The 27,834-nt window shown below is 38.6% G+C and overlaps 2 protein-coding genes and 1 long non-coding RNA gene across 10 annotated transcripts in view; 2 read left to right on the forward strand and 1 right to left on the reverse strand.

Annotated features, from left to right (window-relative positions):
• The first annotated feature begins 57 nt into the window (after nt 1-57).
• Nucleotides 58-14,817, forward strand: LOC125230819 (adenosine kinase). Of its 4 annotated transcripts, none has more exons than XM_048136045.1 (8): nt 58-253; nt 580-744; nt 856-879; nt 1,871-2,014; nt 11,785-11,974; nt 12,821-12,991; nt 13,764-14,141; nt 14,672-14,817. In XM_048136045.1, the coding sequence occupies exons 1-7, from the start codon at nt 243-245 to the stop codon at nt 14,130-14,132; spliced, it is 1,074 nt and encodes a 357-aa protein (XP_047992002.1). In that variant the 5' UTR covers nt 58-242; the 3' UTR covers nt 14,133-14,141; nt 14,672-14,817. The 4 variants fall into 4 exon arrangements, with proteins under 4 accessions (XP_047992002.1, XP_047992003.1, XP_047992004.1 ...); XM_048136046.1 differs by having other exon boundaries at nt 14,675-14,817; XM_048136047.1 differs by having other exon boundaries at nt 13,764-14,138.
• Nucleotides 14,818-19,528: 4,711 nt separating this feature from the next.
• Nucleotides 19,529-20,313, reverse strand: LOC125230821. The gene is made up of 2 exons (XR_007177559.1): nt 20,092-20,313; nt 19,529-19,595 (listed from the first exon to the last, which is right to left on the reverse strand). It is a non-coding gene; the product is annotated as an uncharacterized LOC125230821 (long non-coding RNA).
• A 271-nt stretch (nt 20,314-20,584) lies between these two features.
• Nucleotides 20,585-27,834, forward strand: part of LOC125231450 (histone acetyltransferase KAT6B) — a 47,262-nt gene continuing 40,012 nt past the window's right edge. Inside the window, exon 1 of one of the 5 annotated variants that reach the window (XM_048136910.1) lies at nt 20,585-21,795. In XM_048136910.1, coding sequence (XP_047992867.1) covers nt 21,250-21,795 — 546 coding nt within the window. In that variant the 5' untranslated portion in view covers nt 20,585-21,249. The remainder of the gene's footprint in view (nt 21,796-27,834) is intronic. The other 4 variants (XM_048136911.1, XM_048136908.1, XM_048136909.1 and 1 more) reach the window with 4 other exon arrangements.

Raw genomic sequence — 27,834 nt, forward strand, 5'->3', positions numbered from 1 at the left:
CGGTATTTAAGTTTAATGCACATCACTAACGCAGAGTTGTCACTTTGACGTCCAAGATTTTTGACATATCTCTCTTGCGTACGGGGGAGAACGTCGCGACCACGTTTTAAATTTTATATTATCAACAAAAACATGCGGTGATTTCATTCTCAGATTACGTAGATAATTCGAGTGTATCAGTCGCGTTTCGCAATCGCCTAAGTTTAGTTAATCTTACGCCGGTAAAATACAAATATTACATAATGAATACGAGGTGAGCTATTTTAACAACTTCCTTTCATGGTGATTGTCTTAATTTGAATTAATTGGCGACAATATGTTCCTTTTAGCACAGCTATTATTATGCTATACTGTCTCAGAGTATGCTGTACAATATTAGACTTAAGTGACTTGGCTATATATTATCGGAGGAGTAAAAAAATGCGTTTCAATTTGCTTGTAATTTATATCGTCTATGTGTTCTTACCTTCTCAAAGAACATTAAAAAAATCCTTTTAAATGGATATTATAAAATGAACAATTATGTGCGCACTTCCAATCTTATTTAAAGTAATAAATTAATAATTTTCTCCATTCCAGCGACTGCACATGTGATGAGGGTCTTCTGGTGGGCATCGGGAACCCTTTACTGGATATTTCGGCTTCTGTGGACGATGCCCTGCTCGCCAAGTATGACATGAAGCCTGATGATGCCATCATGGCAGAGGAGAAACATATGCCACTGTACAAAGAGCTTATGGAAAAGTAAGTGTTCTTCTATTCAAGTCTTCTTGCAAACTCTTTCTTTATCTTACCTCTTTTTCTGTAGATTTTTTTTTTACTATGGTATATGTTTTTAAAATAAGTTTCTTTTAGTTCTCAAGAACCAAGTGGGAAAACGTGAGTGTTTTTTCTATCTGAACTGATATTAATTATTTATTCCTTGATTAACAAACTGTTGAGTGAGTTTTTTTGTGTTTCTCTTTGTTCATTTTGTTTGATGTTGAGGGCCTGTGTGGCAATTTAAAAACTGTTTTTTTTAACCCCCGTTTTCAAATTATAACAAATTTTTGGGTTTTTACTTCTAATAATGTTAGTACATAGTTAATTAGTATGTATATGCATGGTAGTAGCAATAAAGTTATTTCTTACTACATTGTTTCCAAAGTTAATCTAAATTTAGGTGATAAAATATGACATTCTAGATCAAAATATATTCTCTAGTGTGTGTGTGTGTGTGTGTGTGTTTTTTTTTTAAATCTTTATTGTTACAAAAAGAATAGTGTGTTTGTGAATTCAATTTATTAGTTATATAATAGACTGTTGTCTAATAATAATAACCTACAACTTATTGAACTAAGGCTGTGTCTATCTGTGTCAGGTTTCACCATTAACCTCTAGCTGTCCAGAGACCTATAAAAACATTTGAATTTGTGTTTGTCAATGTGCAGCCCTGTCTTCAAGATATTCCATCACTTTCAACTCTTTCATTTGTGAACTTAACATACCTATTCCATTTTCAGAAGGTTAGAAAGGTTAAAGGAAAGAAGCTTCTTCTTTCTGTCAGAAAGGCATATGTATACAAATAGGATGTCCTATTATCCCAGTACGAAATTGTACATGTTTGTGGGTGAGTCCACGCAAAAGTAACCTGAGTCACGACTTCATTGAGTGTTTATTTGAACTACAGCTGCCAATGAAAGGATCTATGCATATATCAGGAAAGTAACACTTATTTAGAACTCGATTATCTCTTGAACTTGCATAGTGAATAAATAAAACTTGCCATAAAATCGTGACTCATGTTACCCTTGCTGCGGATTGGCTTGTTGTATCCACATTAACCAGCATTCATTTTGTCTTCAAGTCTTATCTAAATATTCCCTTACAGATACAATGCTGAGTTCATAGCCGGTGGCAGCGTCCAGAATACCCTCCGCGTCGCACAGTGGATCCTCAAGAAGCCTCACATCTGCACTTACTTCGGCTGTGTGGGCAATGACGATTATTCTAAGATACTCGAGAAGAGAGCTGTGTAAGTATTTAATTTACATATCATTATTGTATCTTATTGTTCCAGAAAAGTGGAGCCAAAAAGTCCTTATGTCCACACTCCAGAGATGGATCTAGAGCTAAATGTTCACCACTTAAACAATGTGAGGACGAAATTATAACCACTGTAGGGTCTTTATGGATAGAGCTTTAACAATAGGCGCCTATTGACTGACCTGCGTGACTTCATCTAAAACAAAATTAACTAAAAAACCACAGAACTAGATTTTTTTTTTTTTTTTTTTTTTTCATGGCTTTTACTCCTCGCTAATTTAAGCGGGGTGAATTCTGCCAATGTCGAGGTGAAGACTTTTGACCAACTTTTGACTTTTTTTTTTATTTTTTAACGAGAGTGTTCGGTGAAATTTTGATAATGTTTTTGGAAGGATAGGTTGGGAACCTAAAACGAAAAAAAAACAACGTTATGGACGACACAGACAAAAACAAAACATATTACATAACACATATGACACTGTACCAACATTAGTGAAAAAGAGCGGGAAGCGGATGACAGTTTGTTAAAGCAAGCAACATAGCGGATGAAATAGAGGAAGAAAAAACATAGAAATATATATTATATAAATTATATATGATATTTTTAACAATGACTAAGACTGAAGTTTACAGTTTTATGTTATGTACGTGTATATACTTAATTAGAATTGCCGTTAAGGGAGGATCCATAAGAGCGAGAAGTGTATTGAAATTAACAGGACGCGGAATAGTAACAGGTAAAACGTCATACAAAGAGTAATTGAATCTCGAACAAGAAAAGAAAATGTGATCTACCGTGCCTTCGTCCAACCCACATTCGCACAATGAAGTATCCCGGACATGTATCTTAGCAAGGAACACAGGCGTACAAACTGGTCCTAGGCGTAACCGACATATTGTTGAGGTAACCCATTTTGGCTGAGTACGAAATCTGAAAAACCATGGCTTACGAGTAATCTTCTGTTGAATGCGCCCATAATGTTTTCCTACTACCAGTCTGGAAGAATTCCAACGGTTTTGCCATGTGGTGACTAAATCAGTTTGAGCATTGCTAAGAAGGTCAGAACTATATATACTGTTGTAGCCTGGTGATCCCAACTCAATAGCTTTCTTTGCCCATGAGTCTGCAGATTCATTACCGTCAATACCACAATGGCTGGGTATCCATGCAAGAGTAATTTTTAATCCCTTTGTGTCACATTTTCTTAACAAAGCCTTTATTTGCAGAATCAATGGGTACTTTGTCTTCATTTTGAACTGATTGCCCATAATAGCTTGAAGGCAACTCCTGCTATCAGAGAAAATGATCACTTTTTGTATATTATGGGAGTCAGCATATGCTACAGCCTCTAAGATAGCAACAGCTTCACCTGTAAATATCGAGGACTGTGGAGGGCACTTGAACATTAAGACAATGTTATATTTGGGAATCACTACTGCTGATCCAACACAATTTGCGGAATCTATTTTGGAAGCGTCAGTAAACACTGGTAAGTATCCTGGCCATTTTTTAAGAGGTTGTTGAATTTACTCTGCGCTCCTGGGTCATCCTTGTATATTCCCAGATCCAAAATGATATGAGGGGAGAAAATTAAAGTTTCAAATTTTGATTCATACATGGGGTTTGTTCCTGAGCTGTACATTATAAAAGGGTTTAAATTATTTAATTTAGAAAAACTTATTATGATGTTAGGGAATGGCTTATGCATCCAATATGGGTTTTCAGTGACCGTTAAAGCAAGAGACCGCAAGCGTGGGATCAGCAGGTGATTGGAGTTGGAGAGAGCCTTTATGAGGAACCTATCGGCAAGATACTGTCTACGAAGTGCAAGTGGAGGCTCGACACATTCCACCTGCATGGCGTTCTTTGCAGTTGACTTCATAGCACCAAGTATGATTCTTAGGCATTTAGCCTGTATGAGGTCTAACTTTTCCAGGGGTTTCTTGTTACATGGTTCTAGAATGAATGAGCCGTAGTCCATGTGGCTGCGTATTATTGCATTGTAGAGCAGTTTTTGGCAATAAGGATGAGAACCCCACCAAACTCCTGATAGTGCTCGCAAAACGTTCACCCCTTTCTCACATTTGTCTCTTATATGTTTAAGGTGTGGTTCTCCTGACATTTTGCGGTCCAAGATGATGCCTAGGAATTTGGTTGACTCATAGTTGGGAATGACTTCATCACCATAACGGACATCCACAATGGGCATTGCCCTTCTGCGACTGAAGGTCACTACACAGCTCTTAGAAGGTGACAAAGACAGGCCATGCTCTTCCAGCCAATCTTTTAAGTAGCTAAGGCCCATATTCAGTCTTGAAGAAGCTGTATCTTCAGATTTTGCCGACGCATAAAGTACAAGGTCATCTGCATATTGAAGAATTTCACAGAAGGGCAACACAGACTGCTCCAAATCGTATGTGTAAATGCTGAAGAGCAAAGGGCTGAGAACTGATCCCTGAGGGAGGCCCTGCCACAGTGTACGTGGAGGGAGATAAGAGTTGCCACTACGTATCTTGATGGACCTTCCCATGAATAAGTTGGAGACAAATTGTACCACCTTCACGGGAATGCTCAGGTGTAGCATCTTGGCTCTGAGCACCGGAAGATGGACATTGTCATAAGCAGCCGAGATGTCAAGAAAACATCCTACTAGTAGATCATTGTTGGAAAGTGCTAGTCTGATGTCTGTAGTAAGAATATTCAAGCTGTCCATGGTGCTCTTACCCTTACGGAATCCAAATTGGGTGTTAGCCAGCAGTCCTCTGCTCTCAACATACCATTCTAGCCTATTTTTAACCAGATGCTCAAGAATCTTGCCCATAGTTGCAGAGAGTGCAATCGGTCGGTACGAGCTGGCATCTTCTGGGTTTTTAGCAGGTTTCAATAACGGGATGATAATTTGGGTCTTCCAATCTTCCGGGATCTCACCTGTATCAAACACCTGATTTAAAATACCCAAAAAGTATTCCAGTGATTGTGAGCTTAATTTTGTCAAAAAGCTGTATGGGATACCATCTTCACCTGGCGAGGTGTTGCACAGTCCTTCCAAAGCCAACTTGAGCTCAGCATACGAAAATGGTTCATCAAGACTACTTGTCGAAGGGGGAATCGGAGGAATAAAAATACACGACAATTCTGGAACAGTTGACGGGGCCAGTCTGTCAGCAAAGTCTGGTAGCCACAATGAGCTGTCAGCCGAGGATACAGCATCTGGTCTAAAGGATCCTCTGAACCGCTTTATACTTCTCCAAAGCAGGGATGGAGGAGTTCTAGGGGACAAACTCTCACAGATTCCTTCCATCCCCTTTTCTTTGTTTTAGATAAGAGGCGTTTGGTGCGTGATGATATTTTTTTAAAAGTGATGAAATCCATGATGTCACCAGATGTATTAAACCTCCGCTCCGCGTCATCTCGTTCCTTTAGAACTAGATTTAGGTTGAAGAAACAAGTTCATCTATTTGTATAGGGGCCGAGGGTGTCAGACTTTGTACTGAAGTTGTTACTTGCCTGTGATTTAAATATGTTTCAGGCCCTTGATGATTGTTCATAAGTTTTGTGTTGTTGCAATAAAATTTCACGTAACGAGGCGTTTTTCATGTTTTTGTTGACTTCAACTTACAAAAATTGACGCACGAAAGCTGCAAGCTGCGAATAAAGATGGACAACTGAGTGGATTTCACTGAGTTCATTTGACACGCTCAGTAGATACGTTTGCTTGATCTATGGTATATATGACATCTGTGTAAAAAAACATGTTTCGAAGAAGAGGCTATATTTATATACATAAACAAATAGTTCTTATTGTGTAATTGTCACTGATGCGGATTAGCATGTTGCACTACTGCACCAGTGCATAAGCATGACTTGCAAATTGGTCAAATCTAACGTCTAAGAATATATGAATCACGGCACTCGCACTTCTAAATAGGTGGGTCCATACTCGTACAGAGCGAGGCACGCGGCGAGGCTATCGTATATTGATTTAAACTAACACGATCTTCACTCATATTATTAAATTAAAACGGGACTTAATCGCGTAAAACTTACGTTTTATATTTAACCCGACGTTTCGGACATGACATTACGTCCGTGGTCACGGGTAGACTGGCTGGGAGTTGTATCAACATCTTCTAGCTGTACGAGTTTTTCGAACTACCCGCACTTGATTGTCATCAGTCACTTTTACGCTAGGGTTGCCACTCTGCCTACATACAACACTCACGACATCCGATGGTATGAGACGGGAAGTTTTCTCACGTTTACACTTGCTAATCACTGGATTCCACGAAGATGAAATCCCTTGCCCTTCATTTTGATTGAAATTACGATGTTTCCTGATTTCAATCGCTTCACGTACTTTCCTGCTATAGTAAAGACGTTCAGTTGAAAGGACTTTGGGATTATGCAGTTCAATCCAGTGGTTCGGTCCTGACTCTAGCAAATGCTCGGCAACCGCAGACTTATTTATTTGTCGTTTTTTGTGTCGTTTTTCGTGTCGGTGGCGCCGGTTTTAGCAAATATCTGGATGGAGCATTTTGAGGCAAACATAGACCTGCAACCATGGGCAGTGAAGTTATGGAAGCGGTATGTCGATGATGTCTTTTGTATCATGAAGGGTGGCAAGCAAGAAGTTGAGCAATTACTCCAGTATCTCAATTCCATTCATCAGAAGGTGAAATTTACGTATGAATTGGAATCAGATCGAAGTTTGCCTTTTCTGGACATAAAAGTGATAGGTCGGATGGATGGATCCTTGGCGCACACTGTCTACAGGAAGCCTACTCACACAGATAGATACCTCAATGCTCAGTCTCACCACCACCCTCGTCACCTACTGTCCGTCGTTAATTCCCTAAAGAACAGAGCACATGACCTTTGTGACCCTGAATTTTTAGAGAGTGAGATGTCACACATTCAGGAGGTTCTTAGAAAGAATGGGTACAGGGTGGATTGTCGGCAACCAAGACGAAAGCCTGCGAAGAAGCATCCGAATGTTGCAAGACGACCGGCATTTATGCCCTATGTCAAGGGAGTGACAGACAAGGTTGGTACCATACTAAAGAAGTATTCGATACAGACTGTGTACATGCCGTTGTCGAAGGTGGCGGGGCAACTAAGGTCAGCAAAGGATGTTATTCCATATCAGACGCCAGGCGTTTATAAGATTGACTGTAGCTGTGGTAGTTCTTATATTGGAGAAACCAAACGCACCATAGCGGAAAGGGTCAAAGAACATATCGCGGCGGTCAAAAAACGACAAATAAATAAGTCTGCGGTTGCCGAGCATTTGCTAGAGTCAGGACCGAACCACTGGATTGAACTGCATAATCCCAAAGTCCTTTCAACTGAACGTCTTTACTATAGCAGGAAAGTACGTGAAGCGATTGAAATCAGGAAACATCGTAATTTCAATCAAAATGAAGGGCAAGGATTTCATCTTCGTGGAATCCAGTGATTAGCAAGTGTAAACGTGAGAAAACTTCCCGTCTCATACCATCGGATGTCGTGAGTGTTGTATGTAGGCAGAGTGGCAACCCTAGCGTAAAAGTGACTGATGACAATCAAGTGCGGGTAGTTCGAAAAACTCGTACAGCTAGAAGATGTTGATACAACTCCCAGCCAGTCTACCCGTGACCACGGACGTAATGTCATGTCCGAAACGTCGGGTTAAATATAAAACGTAAGTTTTACGCGATTAAGTCCCGTTTTAATTTAATAATATGAGGCTATCGTAGTGCGGCAAACTAATATTTAGACATGCCTCGGCCGAGGCAGCGCGCGCGATTTGCTCGTCCGAATGACTTTCCACTTTCTGTGACTTCTGTGAGGACCTGCTTAATGACACGATTTATTAGCTACGTATATTGTAATAACCACAAAATTAAAATTTTGAAAAACCCCCCCACTGCGACATAGTGGACCGATTTTCATGAAACATGGCTAAGAACACTCTCGACTAACTCAACTTTCAAACAAAAAAAACTAAATCAGTTCATCCGTTCGGGAGCTACGATGCCACAGACGGACACACAGACAGACAGTCAGACACGTCAAACTTATAACACCCCGTCGTTTTCGGGGGTTAAAAATATCGATTTGGACTGGTGCGCGAATTCGCGTTAAATGGTGTAATTCGATATGACAAACATACAGTTGAATCGATAACCTTATTTTTGTTTTGTAAGTCATGAGTTAATAATAGGAGCCCCCCTTCACAATAACTAATTTTAAATACAATAACTTCAGACACTGCAGACAATACCACTTTAAAAACTAATTGGTATTTGAAACAGGTGAAAGTAATAAACATTACTTAGCTTAATTAATTTATCAACAAAGATTAAAATGATTTGTCAAATCAAATTCTGACCGATAATTTTGATCCTGTGATCCTTAGTCTAAGGTTTTATCGTATCTTAGACATTGAGTACTTTATCTTTATTGATATTGCTCTATGATAAGATTGATAACCGTAACCTGTGTACTCTAAACGTGTAGGTATGTATTAGAAGTGTGATAATGTCAATCAATATCTTGATAGAGATGAGTCTTGTCTCTAAGATGTCTGTATCTCTAAGTGACCGACCACACCAGAGCGTCGCGTGTCTCGGGGCGCGCAACGGACGTCCGCGCCACGCCACCTGAGTGTAATTCAAAAAACGTCTCCTCAGTACAATTTGTATAGGAAGGACGTAAGGCGCGCCGCCAAGCGCCAAAATGTAGGAGACGCTTTTTGAATTACACTCAGGTGGCGTGGCGCGGACGTCCGTTGCACGCCCCGAGACACGCGACGCTCTGATGTGGCCGGTACCTAACACGATGTATGTTTTCCTCCTTCGCTTTATATCTTATACTTTTAAACGAGCAATTCTTGTATATTTATTTATTTATTTATATATACCGACGATCTCGGAAACCGCTCTAACGATTTAGCTGAAATTTGTTATGTGGGGGTTTTCGGGGGTGAAAAATCGATCTAGCGTAGCCTTAGATCCCGGAAAACGCGAATTTTTGAGTTTTCATGAGTTTTTCTTTTGCGTTTGTAAACGTAAAATATGGTAGTTAATTTCGCCGCGCGCGCATCGATTCCACTTAGCTCAGTCGTACGAGGTCGGTCTAATGTACGCAGATAGATCGTAGGTGTCAGGGTTTCGAATCCCGGCCAGCAATTAAGTTTTTGTTTTTGTCTTTTTTTTTTTGTATTTATAAGAGTTTTTTTTAAGACGTGATATATTAAAATAGAACCGAGCGAAGCTCGGTCGCCCAGATATTTTAGACAAATGACAGCATGTAGGAACACACAAAATTAGAACAGTTTATTTTTCCTCTCTGCCAAAGGGTTAAAATAGTGGTGCCTATCCTCGTTTTTAAATTCCGTTAAATTCCTGACCGGTTTTTTTTTTAATACCATACGTCGGTTACAAACAGAAATACGATCCGCCTGATGGAAAGCGGCCTTCGGGCCTTAAGGCCCCAGACAACCTAGCAAGGGTTACGAGATGGATTAAGGACCCAATAAATTTAGGAAGGGCCATGAAACGTCAAGTGCCTAGGGGCTCTATAGGTTTATTAAATTATTTCATACACGTATAACTCAGAAATCACTTAAAAGGAAACATAAACTAACTCATTAGGTCATTACGTCAGACCAGAGTAATTTGCCTCTTAAACGAACAACAGAATGTGTTCTAAGCGCTGCGGTGAGGCAGATAAGAGATACGAAAGACGGCCGGCGATAACATTTGCTCTCGCTATCGATATTTGTTTAACTTCTGCAGGGTTCTTTAGGTATAAATTTATATGACGAAATTAGGAGCTGCATTTAGAGGTAGAATAAAGACATGAAGTGCATGCAAATAACTAGTGTGATGTAAACCTTATCGCATCGGTGTATCCCTATCGCAAGGTTACGAACAGTGCGAAAAGGAGGGCTTTAACATGCGACCGTATGCTTGCCTGCCAGATCATTATAATTTCTGTTAAAGTACCTACAGTCTACATCAAATAGTTGTTTGTGTTCCAAAATGGAAAAAAAATGCTTAAGCAAAGGCCAGGAAAGGGAATCGTTGTTGTAGATATATTAGGAATTGGAGATACAGTGGGGGATCGATGTGGAGAGAGATAAGAAATTTCTGAAGAAAATAGTAACCCATAGCACATTTATGTCTATTGGGTTTAGCTAAACTTAAATGTGTTAGATATTTTCGTTTATTAGTTTATCGCTAATAGTTAGACGCAGGAATGAGGAAATGCTTTGTTATAGGCTTTGAATCTTGTAATGCAAACAAATATAACACAATGCAATAATCTACACATATCATATTCTGAATAATTTATCATAGTACTCAAGGAAATTAGTCACGACTCACGATTTACCAGATAGGTATCCTATTAGCCTCTACGCCTTCTTGGTTTTAGTAACCGTTTGAGGGAGATGTTTTTTAATGCTTGTGCTTTTTTAACCCCCGACGCAAAAACGACGGGGTGTTATAAGTTTGACGTGTCTGTTTGTCTGTCTGTCTGTGTGTGTGTCTATCTGTGTGTGTGTCTGTCTGTGGCATCGTAGCTCCCGAACGGATGAACCGATTTCGATTTAGTTTTTTTTATTTGAAAGCTGTGTTAGTCGGGAGTGTTTTTAGCCATGTTTCATGAAAATCGGTCCACTAGGTCGCGGTCGGGGGTTTTTTCAAAATTTTAATTTTTCCACACTAATTCGTAAAGTAGTACATTGGGCCATATACGTACACGTGCCAAAAGGGAATCTGAAACTCGTGTCAATTTAAAACACTCCCTTTGGTGGTGTTTTAATTTATCGCCGCTCGTTTGGAATTTTCTCGTTTTCGCACTTGTATCGTAATGTACCTACTATTCCGTGGCATTGACGCTATCAAATAAATGTAAGTGTACACGGGAAAACGTCCCACTTTGTCGATTTCTATAAAGTCGCTTTGTTAGTTTATTCATATAAAGATACAAGTAAATCTCGTCTTAATGGTAACCGACAAAGTGGGGCGTTTTACTAAACACACTCACGGTCACTCACTTTAAAATCTCACGGTAGCCTAGCTACACTAATTACAATTAAATTGAGCGTTTATTGAAATGTCATTCTTACGATTGGCAGTGGCAAATCAATCGATATCTGTACCTATAAATATGTTTGCTGTCATTGTAATAATTGCATCATGTAAGTAGGTAAAGCAAAATCGATACGTCATTGTGATGTTTTTGCTTTAGTTCGGGAGCCTTGATAACCAAAGGATTCTACCTAGTGAGAGAAGTAAAAAAAATACATTTAGGTAGTATACGTATATTAAACGTCTTATTATTAGTACCTATAGGTTTTTACAAATGAATAGCTACCTACATCTTTAAAAAGATCCCCATCTACTATTTTGGTTACATTCTGTACGCATTTTAGATATACATTTCTAATATTATCTACAACACTTCTTAAACTTACTGGTGGAACTAAATCAAATTGTGTGATTTATTTTATCGTCTAAACGGGGCTCCGCTAGAACAATGGAAATCACTTCAGGTGCCGTAGCCGAATGGCATTTCTGCGACGCGAAACGAAAACGAAACGTTGCGAAAGGTAGTCTGGCTCTGTCGCGCCAATACGCAAGAGCGATAGAGATAGATATCTACGAGCGTTTCGTTTCGTGAGCGTTTGTGCCATTCGGCTATGTACCCTGAGAGCCCTATTGATTGTACAATTATTTTCTATAAAATAAATACATTTAATCAATTTCCAGCTCCGAAGGCGTTATCGTAAAGTACCAGGTGACCGACGAAGTCCCGACGGGCACCTGCGCGGTGCTCGTGACGGACACGCATCGCTCGCTGTGCGCTAACCTGGCCGCGGCGCAAAAGTTCACCCCCGATCACCTGGCTAAGGACGAGTGCCAAGAGCTCATAAAGAAGGCGAAGTACTTTTACACATCTGTGAGTATATTTAGTATTATTTTATCAAAAGTGACGACGTGTAAAGTACCAGGTGACCGACAAAGCGGTGCGCCAACCTAACCTGGCCGCGGCGCAAAAGTTCACCCCCCACCACCTGGCTTAAGAGGAGTGCCAGGAGATCATAAAGAAGGCGAAGTACTTTTACACATCTGTGAGTATATTTAGTATTATATTATAAAACTCTAGTGACGACGTGAGTATCAGGTGACCGACAAAGCGGTGCGTCAACTTGGCCGCGGCGCAAAAGTTCACCCCCGATCACCTGGCTACAGAGAAGTGCCAAGTGCTCAGTGCTCATAAAGAAGGCGAAGTACTTTTACACATCTGTGAGTATAAGAAGTATTGTTTTATCAACCCTCAGATGCTAACGTCGTGATCGTAAACTACTTACCATGTGACCGACGAAGTTTCGACGGGCACCTCTACTATACTATAAGACCAGTAGTAACTCTTCTAACAAACGCACTCCGCGCGGTATGTATGTATGCGCGCTGTGTACGTACGCAATACATACATGTAAGCGGATGAGAACGAGCGAGAATGAATTGAATCATTCAATGTCACAACATTGAATGGAACCATAGAGATTTCGTTTCTTAATTTCAAATCGTCGAGTGCTGCCTAAGGGTAGGCGCCCATTGGCAACTTTGTCGCCTCAATTATTTTGTCATCTAATGTATGAAAAATTGCATCGCTACGTGTTCTCTCTTTCATACTAGCCTAGCCCATAGTCTGACGGTGTGAGAGACAAAAATTGCGGCAACAAAGTTGCCCGTGGGTGCCCACCCTAAAGCAAAAACTTTACCATTTATTTAACATTTCCAGGGTTTCTTCGTAGCGGTATCTCCCGAGTCTATCCTTCAATTAGCAGATCGCGCGAACAAGGGCGGCCATGCTTTCATCATGAACCTTAGCGCGCCGTTCGTGTCACAATTTTACAAGGAGCCACTGGAAAAGATCCTGCCTTATGTTGACGTACTTTTCGGCAATGAGAGTGTAAGTTTTAAAGAATATAAAGTATGTCGGTACTTATGTTTTCTAGAAGAACAACATTTTTATATACAAGGTGCTCGCGAGGAACCCGCATAACTTGAACCACGCGTTTCTGAGGCAAAAAGAAAGAAAAAATGTTATATGAATTTTAAAATTTTTCGCCAAGAATTTTTTTTTTCTTTTTTTTTTTTTGGACGTATTTTCACATAAAATTTTTTTTATCCATAAAGTTGGCAATTAAAATGAGTTCCTTCATTTATTTTTCTAAAAACCAAATTATTTGGAAGTTTTTCTTGTCACATTTTGACATCTATCAATGACTACTGTGAGACTATGCTCCACAATAACTCTGAAACTAGACGAAATCTAGAAAAGTTTATATGACATTTTAGTCTTAAAATGTGACCAAGAATATGCCGTTAAAGTTATATGGGTTCCTCGCGAGCACCTTGTATGAAAAGCTATATCTGGAGAAAACTACCTAGTTTTCGACATTCCTTTCTAAAAGGTCACTGTAATGTTACTGAATTAACACTTTCGCGACCAAGAACCAGCCTGGGGGGTACTCGTGAACTTTGCTAAGATGCCGGAGAACCCGCTAAATTACGACCAGTTTCTGACGTAGTGCTCCAATTTTTGTCTGATAATGAATGAAAGGATTATAATATCCACCCAAAAAGGACCCTTGAAGTTCCATTTAATGTCTAATAAAATAAAATGCAATGAATGAATGAATTATTGCAATTTTTTTTAATGTCTAATTCTTATTTTACAGGAAGCCGAAGCCTTCGCGACAGCCTTCGGCATCACCGAAAAGGACCTCCAAGCGATAGCCCTCAAAATAGCCAACATGCCCAAACTCAACCCGTCCCGACCACGCGTGGTCGTAATAACCCAAGGTTGCGAACCCGTCATCCTCGTAGAAAACGAAAAAATAACCTTAGTACCTGTCAATAAACTGTCAAGAGAACAGATCATAGACACGAACGGTGCGGGGGATGCGTTCGCGGGCGGGTTTTTGAGCCAGATGGTGTTAGAGAAGGATTACACGACGTGTGTTAAGTGCGGTATATACGCGGCGACGCACGTGATCCAGCAGTCTGGGTGCACGTTAAACGGCGTGAGTGACTTTAAATCTAGCTAGGTAGTTTTTAGGGTTCCGTAGTCAACTAGGAACCCTTATAGTTTCGCCATGTCTGTCTGTCCGTCCGTCCGTCCGCGGATAATCTCAGTAACCATTAGCACTAGAAAGCTGAAATTTGGTACCAATATGTATATCAATTACGCCGACAAAGTGCAAAAATAAAAAATGGAAAAAAATGTTTTATTAGGGTACCCTCCCTACATGTAAAGTGGGAGCTGATATTTTTTTTCGTTCCAACCCCAACGTGTGATATATTGTTGGATAGGTATTTAAAAATGAATATGGGTTTGCTAAGACCATTTTTTGATAATATTAATATTTTCGGAAATAATCGCTCCTAAAGGAAAAAAAAGTGCGTCCCCCCCCCTCTAACTTTTGAACCATATGTTTAAAAAATATGATAAAAATTACAAATGTAGAACTTTATAAAGACTTTCTAGGAAAATTGTTTTGAACTTGATAGGTTCAGTAGTTTTTGAGAAAAATACGGAAAACTACGGAACCCTACACTGAGCGTGGCCCGACACGCTCTTGGCCGGTTTTTAAGGAAAGGTAGATGGTTTATGAATGGGAAGAGATACACATATTTGAATAGTTCAGTTGAGGAGTGTCTTTTCAAAAGCCAAAGGGCTTATTTCCACTTTGAACTTTTTTTGAGAAATCGAGAAAAACATAATTCCACGGTATTGACTTTGAAATTAATATTTAATTTGCAAAATTGTAATATTGCAAGTTGACGTTAATGCTATGATTATATCAAACGTAACATGTGTACCTAAATAAATATTTAATTACCATATGTTTTTGAGAATTAAGCACTTTTGATGCGAACTTTTGGGAATTAAGCCCTTTTGTTGTGGCCTTGTAGCGTAAATGTTATTATTTTGAAATTGTTTTATTTTATTTTTGGATTTTGTATTTTTTTTTTTTTATTTTTATTTATTTATTGAACATAGTGCAAGCTTACAGTCTGAACCAATACACCTACACATTAACAATACATGCAATATAATAAAAATAAAACATGCTTAGGTAAAATGTCGAACAAGTCAAACTAATCAAATAAACAATTAAGAGGAAAAATAAAATGAGAAAATTTAAAACAATGTCAAAACAGATTACAGGTCAGTCAAATAAAAATTTATAAATTGTCTAGCAGTTTTGCATAAGTATGCTAAACGATCGGCAAACATGTCAACGTCAACGTGCTGAGTGAGCATCGCCTGGAGAAGCGTTAAAGCACGCGTGGTGGGCGCGTGCCTCGCGTAACACGTGCGAGCGGTCGGCCGCTGCAGCAGACACGGCCGGCGACGTGGTGCCACCGCCCCCTCCAAGTCGCGCGGCACACGCTTGGGAACTAATAACCCTATCTTTCCTAACACATCTGGGCTATCAACATGGTGGTGGATGATGGAGAGATAGTGTATCAGGAGCAGCAACTTCCTCCTCAAACCGAGGGTGTCTAGCCCAACCATCCCCGAGACAAAGATGGAAGGGTAGAGGTACGGGTAGAGGTGTAGTATTAACGTTAGTTGATATAAATGTTGTTGTACTACATACATTGGTTTATCCACATAAATAATCATTACACATTTTTCAAAATGTGTTCTAAACTTTGATGTTAATCTTTTTTTTAAAGACCAAGGCGAGACTTTTTGAACTTTTATCTCAAAATAACGCGTAATTTTCTATACTAAGAAAAACTGCATTCATAGTTTAAAAAAAAAGAAAAAATGGAAATAAGCCCTTTCGAAAAGACACTCCTCAGTTGTAGTATTTTTCGAACAGGAAACATAGGGCAGATCTCATCTCGGTACAATTTAGCGAGATTTATCGTATTAGAGTATGCGCCACGGGCAATTTTGTCGCCTCTACTATTTTGTTTTCTCGCATACAATGTTTGAAAAGTTGCGTCGCAACGTGTGCGCACCTTATACCTACTGATACCCATAGACTTATGGTCTGTGAGAAAAAATGGTTGCGGAGACTAAAGTTTGCCCGTGAGCGCTCATCCCTATGATTTTATAAAGACACCTATGACCATGGTCTATGTATTTCAAAAATACTATGTATGTACAAAATATAATAACTACAAAAACGATGTGATAAAATCCTTATGCCAGCAACATGGTCTGATATTGGGAATCGGATATGATCAAGGAATAAATTTAGAAACAACAGAGCCATGGACAATATAAAATGTATTCCATGACCTTTTTCGATTCCTACTTTCAGTCCGTGTAGGCAAATTCTGCAGAAATAAAAAAATAGCCATGTCTGAATTTGAAGAAAGTGCGATTAAGTTAAAAACTGGAATTAACTCGCCTACGGTGTTTTGAAACTTATACGACCAATAAGAAAAAACCGTACTCCCATTTAAAAGCAGGCAACGCACTTCAAACTCCTTTCATGTTGCATGTATGTAGCTTACCCTTAACCAATCAGTCTGCTCATTTGCCTACTTTCCTTTTTTCCTCTTTTTCTATTCCCTGTCAATTTTGTTTCCATTTAACAGCATTATTTTATAAAGTTAAGCGTAATGTGTTATGCAAACGGGCAACGCAATACAGAACCACTTAGTGTAAACAAATATTTCGACGGCGAAGTAACAAGAACTCCTAAGTACAGTCGACTACAGAGATATGTATCCACTTTTTCACCTTATTGCATTGTAATAAGGTGAAAAAATTATACATATCTTTGTAATCGACCTGTACTTAGGAGTTCTTGTTACTTCGCCGTCGATTTGTAGATCTCGCACAAGTAATAGCACTTATCCTGCTATACGATAATTGATGATAAGTTGATAACTAATAGCTACCCGCTACTGTAGAACTTAAATCCTTATAACATCAATGGAACTTGAACTTTGTTATAACCATCCTCTCTAGCACAAGTTGTCTTGTCGCGCGCGAGTCCATACTTGAAGTCGCGCTTGATGTATGGACTCGCGCGCGACAAGGCAAATTGTGCTAAAGGGTCAGGGGCGTATTCACAAATATAGGAAGGACATCGGAGAAGCCGGTCGACTTGTATTGAATATGCCTGTCGCAAATTCTTGAACCCACACCACAAAATACACACTTGTAGATGGACACTGCTATTGCGCAATACACGCGCGTCATTTCCATGTCTGTGTACGTGCGAACGACCAGCGAGTCGTGTCATCACGCACGCACACAACGACAGCTGTATGCTCAATGAGCTAAGGGTCCCCCCACATCTAGCGTCTGCTGGCGGCTTGTCCATTCTCTAGTAGCCCCTGGTAAAAACAACAGTTTTTCTGTCTAATTTGTTGAGTTATTTCCAACTACCCAGAACTGCATGAGATGTAAAACCTGGCCAGAAATGTATGACTGTTGTCAGGAGGGCGCTGTTTTTCTGATGTATGGGTTGACAGTCCAGTATAGTATGAAGAAAATAGTTCTAATAAAATTCCGCAACATGGCGCCTAGTCATATATTTACTGGTCAGGCTTTATGCTCGTAAGATTTATTTTTTATTTGTAGCCAATTCCAGATATAGCATTATAGAACTAGAAAATACTAATATAAAGTAAGTATTGTGAAATGAAAATACCTTGGTTGTTATAACTGTGTTACATTGTATGAATCGTACAGCTGTGTAATAAAATCAAACTCAGTACTTAGTTATGACTTGTTATAAAAACGTTTGAACAGATTTATCGAATAATATGTGGATCTGATGTCAATTACATGTATTAAATGAGTGATATTATGTTTTCTGTAAACTTAAGTACATTACAAAAAGCAATACATGTTAGTGTATCACGAAAAATGTTGGATTTATTTAAGAAACAATGAAATGTTATAAGTTACCTTAAACTAAGTAATAAAAGTCAAAACTTGTAATAAAATCTAGCTTCTGAGCAATACTTATAGTTATGATAAAATTTGTCTTAAATCTAAAGTGTATGTCCATGTAAACTAACCTTCTAAAGATACACTACCTTTGAAACATACCCAAACGTATTTCTGATAGTGTACAGATTTCTATATCAAATCTTTTTTCTAAAAAAAATGGACCAAGTTATGCAGTGTAAAAAGTAAATTATTGCTAATTTTCTATCAGCCCTTACTTCGAAAAACTAAATTCTTTAACTACTTCTGTCACTCAAAATTGAAAGACGGAGATGTATAACAAAATTTAGATTTTCGTAGGTAGCTAACATAGTGAGGCAGTCATGTAACAATTGTAACATTCATGATATGTGAGAGAGTTTAGTAAAGCATCCCACTTTGTCAATTGCTATAAAGCCGCTTTGTCAGTTTATTCATATGAAGATACATGCGAATCTCGTCTTTATGGCTAGCAACAAAGTGGGTCATTTTATTAATAACTAACACAAATTATGCTAGGAAAATTTACATATTCAGAAGCAGGGTAAATCCACGTGAAAGTAACGTGAGTCACGACTTCATCGATTGTTTATTTGAACTACAGCTGTAAATGAAAGGATCTATGCATATATCGGGAAAGTAACACTTGTTTAGAGACAGATTATCACTTGAACTAACATCGAGAACAAATGGAACATGCCGTAAAATCGTGACTCATGTTACTCTTGCCACAGATTGACCCAGCAGCTTATTAATGTCTATAATTACAAAGGAGCATATTAAAATAGTATTAAAAATACTTTTTGCTGGTAGTGTTGTTTATAAACATACTTTTTTATAGCAATATTATGACATGAAAATTAGAAAGTAGTCAACAGTAAATAAATGTTAAAAACTTAAAAAGCTTACATTCCTGTTATCAAATCAACATGCATATACTATAGCTTAATGCATGGGCCAGCCATGATATTTTTGGCAGAGGATTATACTGTTCAAAGTATATACTATTGTTAACTATTTATGAAAAGCGTAATTAACAATTCTTATTCATACTTAACTAAATTTAAACTAGGTTCAGGCTTACTTTTAAATCAGTCTGTGTAAGATCTCAGATTTACACTATGGCTTCAATGGAAAACAAAATGGTGTGATAGTCTATCACACTATATTAGCAAGTTAGTTTTACTATCTTGCAAAAACAAAAAATATTAAGATAAAACACTAACAATATATTACCAGATATAGCTCCATACAAAATATTAGATAAAAATATGACATTCTAAAAGTAATATCAAGCTTGGTGCAGAATTACTTTTTATCAATAAAAACTATATCATAACGAACAATATGTTCTGTCCAGTCTGGGGCAATCTTCTCCTCATCTCCCAATAAGGGCATGCACCTGTAAACTTCCACTATAATGAAATCCCTAACAGTGTGGTTCAGCATCTTTATAGTACCCCGTGTCACTCTGTCAGGGTACAAATCAGGAGTTATCCTGAAAATAACTTTGGGCACATCATTCATGTTGAAATCATGTTTTTCTTTCATTTTTCTACTGTTGAACTTTGGCTCTTTCTCCTTTCTATTGTTTTTTGTGGACCTGTAAAATACAGTGGTTTTACATTTGTTGATGAAATATCATGTTATGGTTGTACTTATGTTTGTATTTGTTGTAGAATAAAGGAATTTTCTAATTTATTTTTGTTTTATATTTATAACATCCTACAATGGTAGTGCTGCATGTGCATACTTATTTTCCTTTGGGAATTTCGAGAACTTTTGGAACTTCGCGTAATTTTCCTGAATTTGTTTACCTATCTGCAGAGATCTGAAGTCACACAACGTTTTGAATCATATTAAAGCGTAATAATTGGACTGTAATAAATAAAAACAACAACAAACTTCTTGTGTCTAGGTGGGTAGATGTCAAAATCTTGATTGAAGTAAGAAAAAATAATTATGTAGTTAAAAAGATCTATCGAAGCGTTTGGAGTGGATTCATCATGCTCTTAATCATGTATTACATAAAATTCGTTGAAAATGTATGTATTAGACATAAATAATTAACATTTTCAGTAAATGTTTGAAATACTTACGGCATTTTCACTCGAGATATTGAAATAGTACGGTTAGGTGTTGTATTACAATCGCACAACCTTTTCTCGATAATTTTCAATCAGCTGATATTATTTATTACTTTTCCTTGGAAGCTTGATTTATTTATCTGGTGCTTTTTCTTATTCGACTCTCACTGATTCTTCGGGTGCAATTACAAGTTTCTTTGAAAATATTGTTTTGGTTTTCGTAAAAACTCGCTGACCGCGCGATCCGCTGAGGCGTTTTTCAAATCATTAAAATACAAACATGTTTCAGTTTCATCTTGGTTGTCAAACTCAAGGAAATTTTATTAATATGGGCCTAAAATATACTTACTCAGTGAAGTATTAGGGAAAGTCAAATAAACTTCTATTATTTCGTTAAATTTTATGTAATTTTAAATTTTCTGCTTAAATATTATAAATAAGTGTGACCATAGACAATAATGGTATGAAAACATATTTTTTGGTAAATTAATTGTAATTAAAATGGCAATACATTTTGCGGCGACAAGCAGGATATCAAAAATATTTTTTTCATATAGCAACTGATTGATAGCCATTTTGAAGAGCCTTTTGTTGGTGTTTTGTGAATGTTTTCAAGTAAATTTTGTAATAAACCATTAATATAAAAGTAAATTGGCTATTGAAAATCATTGCGGGCTACAAACACCAAATCATTACATGTCATCACTTTGTGTTGTTTGTTTGTGAAGTCGTATTGTGAAAAAAAAAAGAACCGGAAAGGACTCCGTTGTATTAGGTTTTATTTTACTTTTAGTGAGGGGTAAATAAGGAACTATAAATCAATCAACCCTTTTGTTGTAGTTATCTAGTGAAGTGTAACTAAACCAAAGCATTTACGTCGCGTGTATTCCTTCGACGTAAATTTGGATTGTCACAAGATGGCCGCCATCGGATGCTCGTTCCGCCGAAACCCGCTTTCAAAGCGCGATGTGTCACCCACGGGCGCCCGCTTGGCCGCCAACATGCTCTGAGCCGGCGTCGGGCAGCGCGTTGCGCTCTCCGGCACCTTCCGGCGAGGTTCCATTTCGTAAAATGGAATTTCGCTCGAGGCGCCAAAATACGATGGGTGTTGACAGCGCTCCAGTATCGTACCGTTACTCCGACGGCCGATCAAAATAATCGTAGACAAAGATGAGCGAGCCGGAAGACGTCGGAAAGGATGTGTGGAAGCGATGGATACTCGAGGCGATTCGGAAAATACGTTCACAAAAACAGCGGCCGAGCGTGGAGCGCATCTGTCACGCGATCAGGCAGCATCACAACTATCATGAGGACGTGGTCTCCGAGCGCCTGGAGCGGGCCGTGCGTGAGGGTGCCGTGCTGAAAGTGTACAACAAGGGGCAGAGCTCGTACAAGGACCCGGGCGGGTTACAGAGCAGGACTCTTAGGATAGCACTGGACATCGATGTGTCGCGAGCAGTGGCTAAAGCAGTGCGTGAGTTAGGTGAACGGGACGGTAGTGACTTAAAGACTATAGAGAAACATCTGCAGCAGGCATACCAAGTGACTGTGGACCCTGAGGTTGATGTGCGAACAGTGTTGAAGGCCGCGGCGAAGCGCGCCGTTACTAGGGGGTTGATAACCCACCATCAGGGATTTTATAAGGCTGCGGAGAGACCGAGGGCAGGGTCACATGAACGGACTCCAAAGCAGAAAAAGAATCAAGAATCAGAAAAGGTAAGGATATTATGCTTTCCTTGTAATTGTAATGTTACTAAGTAAATAGTAAGTTTTAATACTACTGGGTGTATTGGGATAGTTGTGTTTCACCTTTGTTTACATGCCGCATGTTTTCAAAACCTCTCCTTTTGTTATGTTTTTGGCGTTTTAAGTGCTTATTGGAGTACATAATATATCTATGTATAAAATTCTAGTTAATGTGACATATCTATTGTTTCTTATTGGGAAACTTGTATGACATACTATCTAACAATTAGGGAACCAAAAACAAGTTTTTATATTCTAATTGATAAAACGCAATGCAGAAGTATAATTAGTTTTTCATGTGTTTTATTTGAAAGACACAAGTTTCCCTGGCAAATATCCATTATGAAATACTTTCAATAGCAAGTAGTTTTTATCTAAACACAAATAAATGTGTATTATGGTAAGCTTATGCTGTGTGCTTTACAAGCCAGACCTCTTTTATAACATCAACTGTTAGTATTTTTCTATGACAATAAACTTTATTATTTGTGGGCTCAAATCTTGTACTGTAGACCCCAAAATGTTGCATATAAATATTAGGCCAGGATTCTGATCATGCCTAACCATGGCATGCTCTCGTTCTGCAGCCAAGGAGCCATATTAGTTAGGTACAAGGGCTGGTATGATTGTAATAAATTAGTGAAATTAAAATCTGTGTATAACATTAACTAATTTAATGGTGACTCTTGACAGTCTCAATGCAAATCAATGCAGGTGTAATCCACACAATCATACAAGCTTTTGTGAAGGGACCTATACCTCTAGGTCAGCTAATATTTCAGAAAGAAACCTTAAAAAAACGAAATATAAACCATGCTCATTCAGTTTTGTTATGACAGCAAATTATGAATGAACATAACCTATAACTGATAACAGCTGCATACTTGTTTGTAAACAAACTTATCTTTGGCTTTCACATTTACAAGTATACTACAAAACTGATGTTCAATAACCACAAATTAAAATTTTGAAAAAACCCCTGATATAGTGGACCGATTTTCATGAAACATAGCTAAGAATACTCTCGATGAATTTAGCTTTCAAACAAAAAATAAATCAAAAATTGGTTCATCCGTTCGGGAGCTATGATGCCATAGACAGACACACAGACCGACAGACAGACAGACACGTCAAACTTATAACACCCCATCGTTTTTACATTAAAAATATGTGACTATGCTTTTATTGCTTATCTTAATGGTTCTGTTTTAGACTAATATTACATATTGTGTTTGAAAATAAAACTTTCTTAATTTATCTTAGCAAATCAAATATATATTAATTCACATATTGATAAAATTTGAATGGGCATAGATTTTGATTCTCTAATCTATCCTAGATGGGAGAGTATGAAGAACTTTTTAGGCATTTAGTGCTATATTATGAGTAAGTTTATACCACTAGGCCAGTTTTACAATTAAAGATGTTGTTTTTCTGTTGAAAACATTATTTTTGCCAAATTTACAAATAGGCCATTTTAAAACCAGCATGAGCCAAGAAGTCGCTATGACCTATAATAGAGTCTATGTGCTAGTTTATTTTTAGCACAAACACAAACCTTCTTTGTCACACTTCTTCCAATCATTATACTCATTAGTACACACATTCACAATTGGTATATTAAAAACCGGCCAAGTGCGAGTCGGGCTCGCGCACAAAGGGTTCCGTAGCAGCAAATATAATAAACTTATTATGTCAATTTATACACCTGCCAAAATTACAGTTAAATCAACCTATCTCAAAAACTATAAGAGATACTTTGATCAAACCAAAAATCGTTGAAAGAGTTAATTAGCATGCATCACCTCTATTTTTTTTAGAATTTTATACCCCGTAGTTATAAAAATAGAGGGGGGGGGACATACTTTTTACGACTTTGAGAGCTGATATCTCAAAAACCGTTCACTTTAAGAAAAATGTTTTTTAGAAAACTTTATATCATTTTAAAAGACCTTTCCATTGATACCCCACACGGGTATGTACATCGAAAAAAAATTTTCATCCCTCAGTTACATGTATGGGGGCCCCACCCCCAATTCTTTTTTTTTACTATTTAGTGTCATAATTTTGTAGTGGTTCATACAACACATATTCCCATCAAATTTCATCACTGTAGTACTTATAGTTTCCGAGTAAATCGGCTGTGACAGACGGACAGACGGACAGACGGACAGACGGACATGACGAAACTATAAGGGTTCCGTTTTTGCCATTTTGGCTACGGAACCCTAAAAATGTAGTAATTTATGAATAACTTTTTGGACTAATGTTGTGTATCTAAAAGTGTGTCTTAGGACTTGATAAAATTATAATTACCTTTTTAGGGATCCATACCAAAAAGGTACAAAAGGAACCCGGTCTGTCTGTCACATATCTAAATATCTCGAGAATAGATTTCAAATTTTTTAACTGACACACACCCCTGCAACCAAGCAACCAAATAAAATCTTTTGGGATAAATCATAGCTATAGAACAGTTGAATACCGGAGTAGGCAATTCAATACCATAATACATTCAGTAGTCCTAAACCTTAAACCTACCTAACAAAACATCATATCTTATGTTAGTAGAGCGGCGAGAGGGTCTCGGAAAAAGTTGATGTGACTGGAGAGTATACTGCTGACAAGTGGTATCGTTGTGATCGGTAGACTTTACTGAGTACGAAATAATGACTTGTCGCATTCTCAGACTGTGGGGGGTTAACTATGACGTCACAAAGATCGCGGTCCCGGGTTTCAATTTTTTGCCAATTTGTCTAGAACCCCTTATCCAATTTTGAAAAATGAGGTGTCGATTGAAAGCGTATAACATGCTGATTAAGATTTCTTATAAGTGAAAAGTATAGTTTTGTTAGTTATTTTTTAATTAACAATAATGCAAAAAATACTTTTTTTTACTCTCTTTTTTTATTTTTGTGACTCAAAAAGGCAATGAAAACGGCCACTTAGCTAAAAAATATGTTATATAAATCATTTAACTACATTATTAAGCTATCTGTTGCTTTTTAAATTTCTACGATCAGATAATAAATAAGCAAACTACAAGCACATACCTGTAGGCGGGGAGTACCGCTTGACACGCGTTCCCATACATTCGGCGTCTACCAAATTACACCTCGCGCAAAATTCGTTTCAAGCAGATATACCTCTAATCTTATTCATCGTAACATATCAATATTGGTATCATTTGAAAGTACAATTAAAGTCCTTTAAGAAACAATATCAACCATTTTCTTAAAATCAATAATCGCCAGTCTACGGTGGTTACAAAGAAAAAAAGCGGGGATGCAATTTTACGGGTTCTCTAGGTTTGATACACTAGACGAGTTTAAAAGGGGAGGTAAAGGTTACATATGGGTTGTTCTCTGGCCTGAAAGCTACACAGAGGCCCAGGGGAGGAAAAACTAGGGTTTAAGTTTAGTTTTAAGTATTTTTTTCTTTTATTTGTTGATTTTATTGTGTTTATTTTTTTTTTGTAATTTTATCAAGGATACACGTTGGTTTCTTTTGCTGAAAATTCCCTTTTTTATGAGAAATGTGATAAATTTCATGGCATTTTCCGATAGAGACTAAAATTAACTTTCAAATAAGGCCACATAGTCATACTTTTACTTATATAATACCAAGTAATACCGTTTGAAAAACGACTTAGAGGTGCGGTTATTTGACCCAGTAGGTAATAAAAAGTAATCGTAAAATCAAAACGACTGGACTTCGGTCGTTATACACATTAAATCACTAAAATGAAGTTACCTATAATGTTTTAGTAATTATAATCATCACTTTTAGCCACTTTTCTCAAAACATAGTTATTCAACAGAAGTCAAGATAACATTAAGAGCATATTTATTATTAATAATGCGTTATAAATATGAAATAGTTGTTGGGGTACACTTGATAAGTACATGCAGCTCCTGCAAATACACTCAGTGTCAAAAAAATCACACATCTCAATCGTTTGCGTTTAAGCAGTATTGACCCACATATTAGAGAGCAGGGCACGCAGGCCGCCTCGTAAGACTATGTGTGGCACTGAGGAACCAGTGAAGTCAGGTCTATGGATTGCTACACTGCTGTCCCGCTTGCACTACTCCGCCGGGGCTATTACCCTTAATACGTAGGGTGTTCAATAAATCTTGTCGTGTAATCATATATATTTATATTTTTTCAAAATAAGCCCCACAACAATTAATACATTTATTCATACGCACAAACCACTAATTTATCCAACCCTCCCACTTTCCTTTATTTATTAATTAATTCTAATTCTTCCTCAAACTCACCAACCAACTGTTCGTCCGTAGAAAACTTGCGCCCTTTCTGTTGTCGCCCCCTTTATACCCGACGTTGTGTAACACACATGCCTGAATCCGACTTGGGTATGGATCCGCGTGGGCAACAAGGGTTCATCATATCAGTAATACATATAACGCCATGCTACATGAGAGTAGGAGAAGGGGTCGCTTTCGACCACACTGTTATATGTATATTTACTCCAGAGTTGGCATCGCACGTCTGTTAATGAGAGTCAAGTCTACTGGCCTATCCAGAGTGACTCTCCCTGTACGATCGGTTCGCCTCCAGACTAAGTACTAGCTGAACATATAGTACTCTGGTGTCCTACACACCACCTGGACGTGGGGGCGCTGCCCCCACGGGGTCCTCCATAAGCCTGCCCCCACTAGACCCGACCCTTACTCCAACTCATAACCGACCGTACTACATGCTTTGCCTGTGTGCTTCCGGTACACACTCCGGGGAGCCCTACGCTCCCCAGTCCAATGTCCTTGTATTATTTGTCTAGGTAGACACCTCAGGATTGGACTACGACTTAGTGAAACTACGTTAACCAAAGGCCGTTGGCTAACCCTTTGTTCCACTCCCATGTAGCTAGTATTGTCGATTATACAAGTATAAATATGTGTGTAAACACTCACCAGGGCAGGCTCCTGTAACGGCGTGGAGGCGCTACATGTACTCCTCATTTCATACACCCCGCGCCGTCTCACGCCACGTGCACGTACCTTGCTTTTCTTCCAATGGCGCCAATGTGCTTCCGTCCCGCCATTGGAGCTGTCATTCGAGCTGTCCGTGTTGCCACATGACAAAGTAGTAACCTATTCAATACCACTTACCAATTTACATCGCGCTCGGCGCGACACTCTCGACAGCGAAAAAAAAGGTTATTGCAGCAAGGCGAGCAAGCTCCGCGTCCACTCCAGGATCTTATCCCTGGCTCGAATCGCTGCGCTCCGCTTGCTCCGACCAACGCCTCTCTCCTCCGGCTGCTCCCCTGATGGTGGGACTTCATCAGGACTGGATACTCCACAGTCACCCGTAGAATCAATCTCGATGTCGGGTTGTTCATCGAGTGCAGGTGTAGGGTTCAAACTCCTTGGAACCTCCACCTCTCCAGTGACCTCCTCGACCTCAACAGAATCTGCCGCCATGGGTTCTATGTCAGGTGTCTCGTCCTCCACCTCCAGCGGGTACAGATGGCCAACAGAACGTGTTAAAGTAGAATCGTCAGTCTTGACCCTCGCTACTCTACATTCGCCATCGCTTCCTCTGATCAGTTCGTGGATCTTCCCCACTTTCCAGAGGTTCCTGTTCTTGAGGTCCGATTTCACTTGTACGAGGTCGCCTACTTGTGGTGATCGAAGAGATTTCACTCTAGGCTGCTTGGGTGAGTTTTTGTATCTCTCTCTGAGACTAGCCAGATACTGTTGGATGAACATTCTTTTAAATTCCTCCAGAATGCTATACCCTCTCTTCCAGCTTTCAACAAGGTCGCTCTTTGTAGCCGTGTTACAAGTCGGTGAATCCACGGTGGACGGTCTCATAGTTAAACATTGTCCTAGGCTTAAAAAATCTGCTGGACAGAGAACATGTTCCACTTCAGTGCCGACTCTTGTCAGTGGTCTCGAATTAAGCACATTTTCCACCTCTTTCACCACTGTTAGTAGCCTGGTATCGTTAAGAAGGTGTTTTTCCAGTGTTCTTTTGAGG

Source organism: Leguminivora glycinivorella, chromosome 11 (assembly GCF_023078275.1).
Source record: "Leguminivora glycinivorella isolate SPB_JAAS2020 chromosome 11, LegGlyc_1.1, whole genome shotgun sequence".
Lineage (NCBI taxonomy): Eukaryota > Metazoa > Arthropoda > Insecta > Lepidoptera > Tortricidae > Leguminivora > Leguminivora glycinivorella.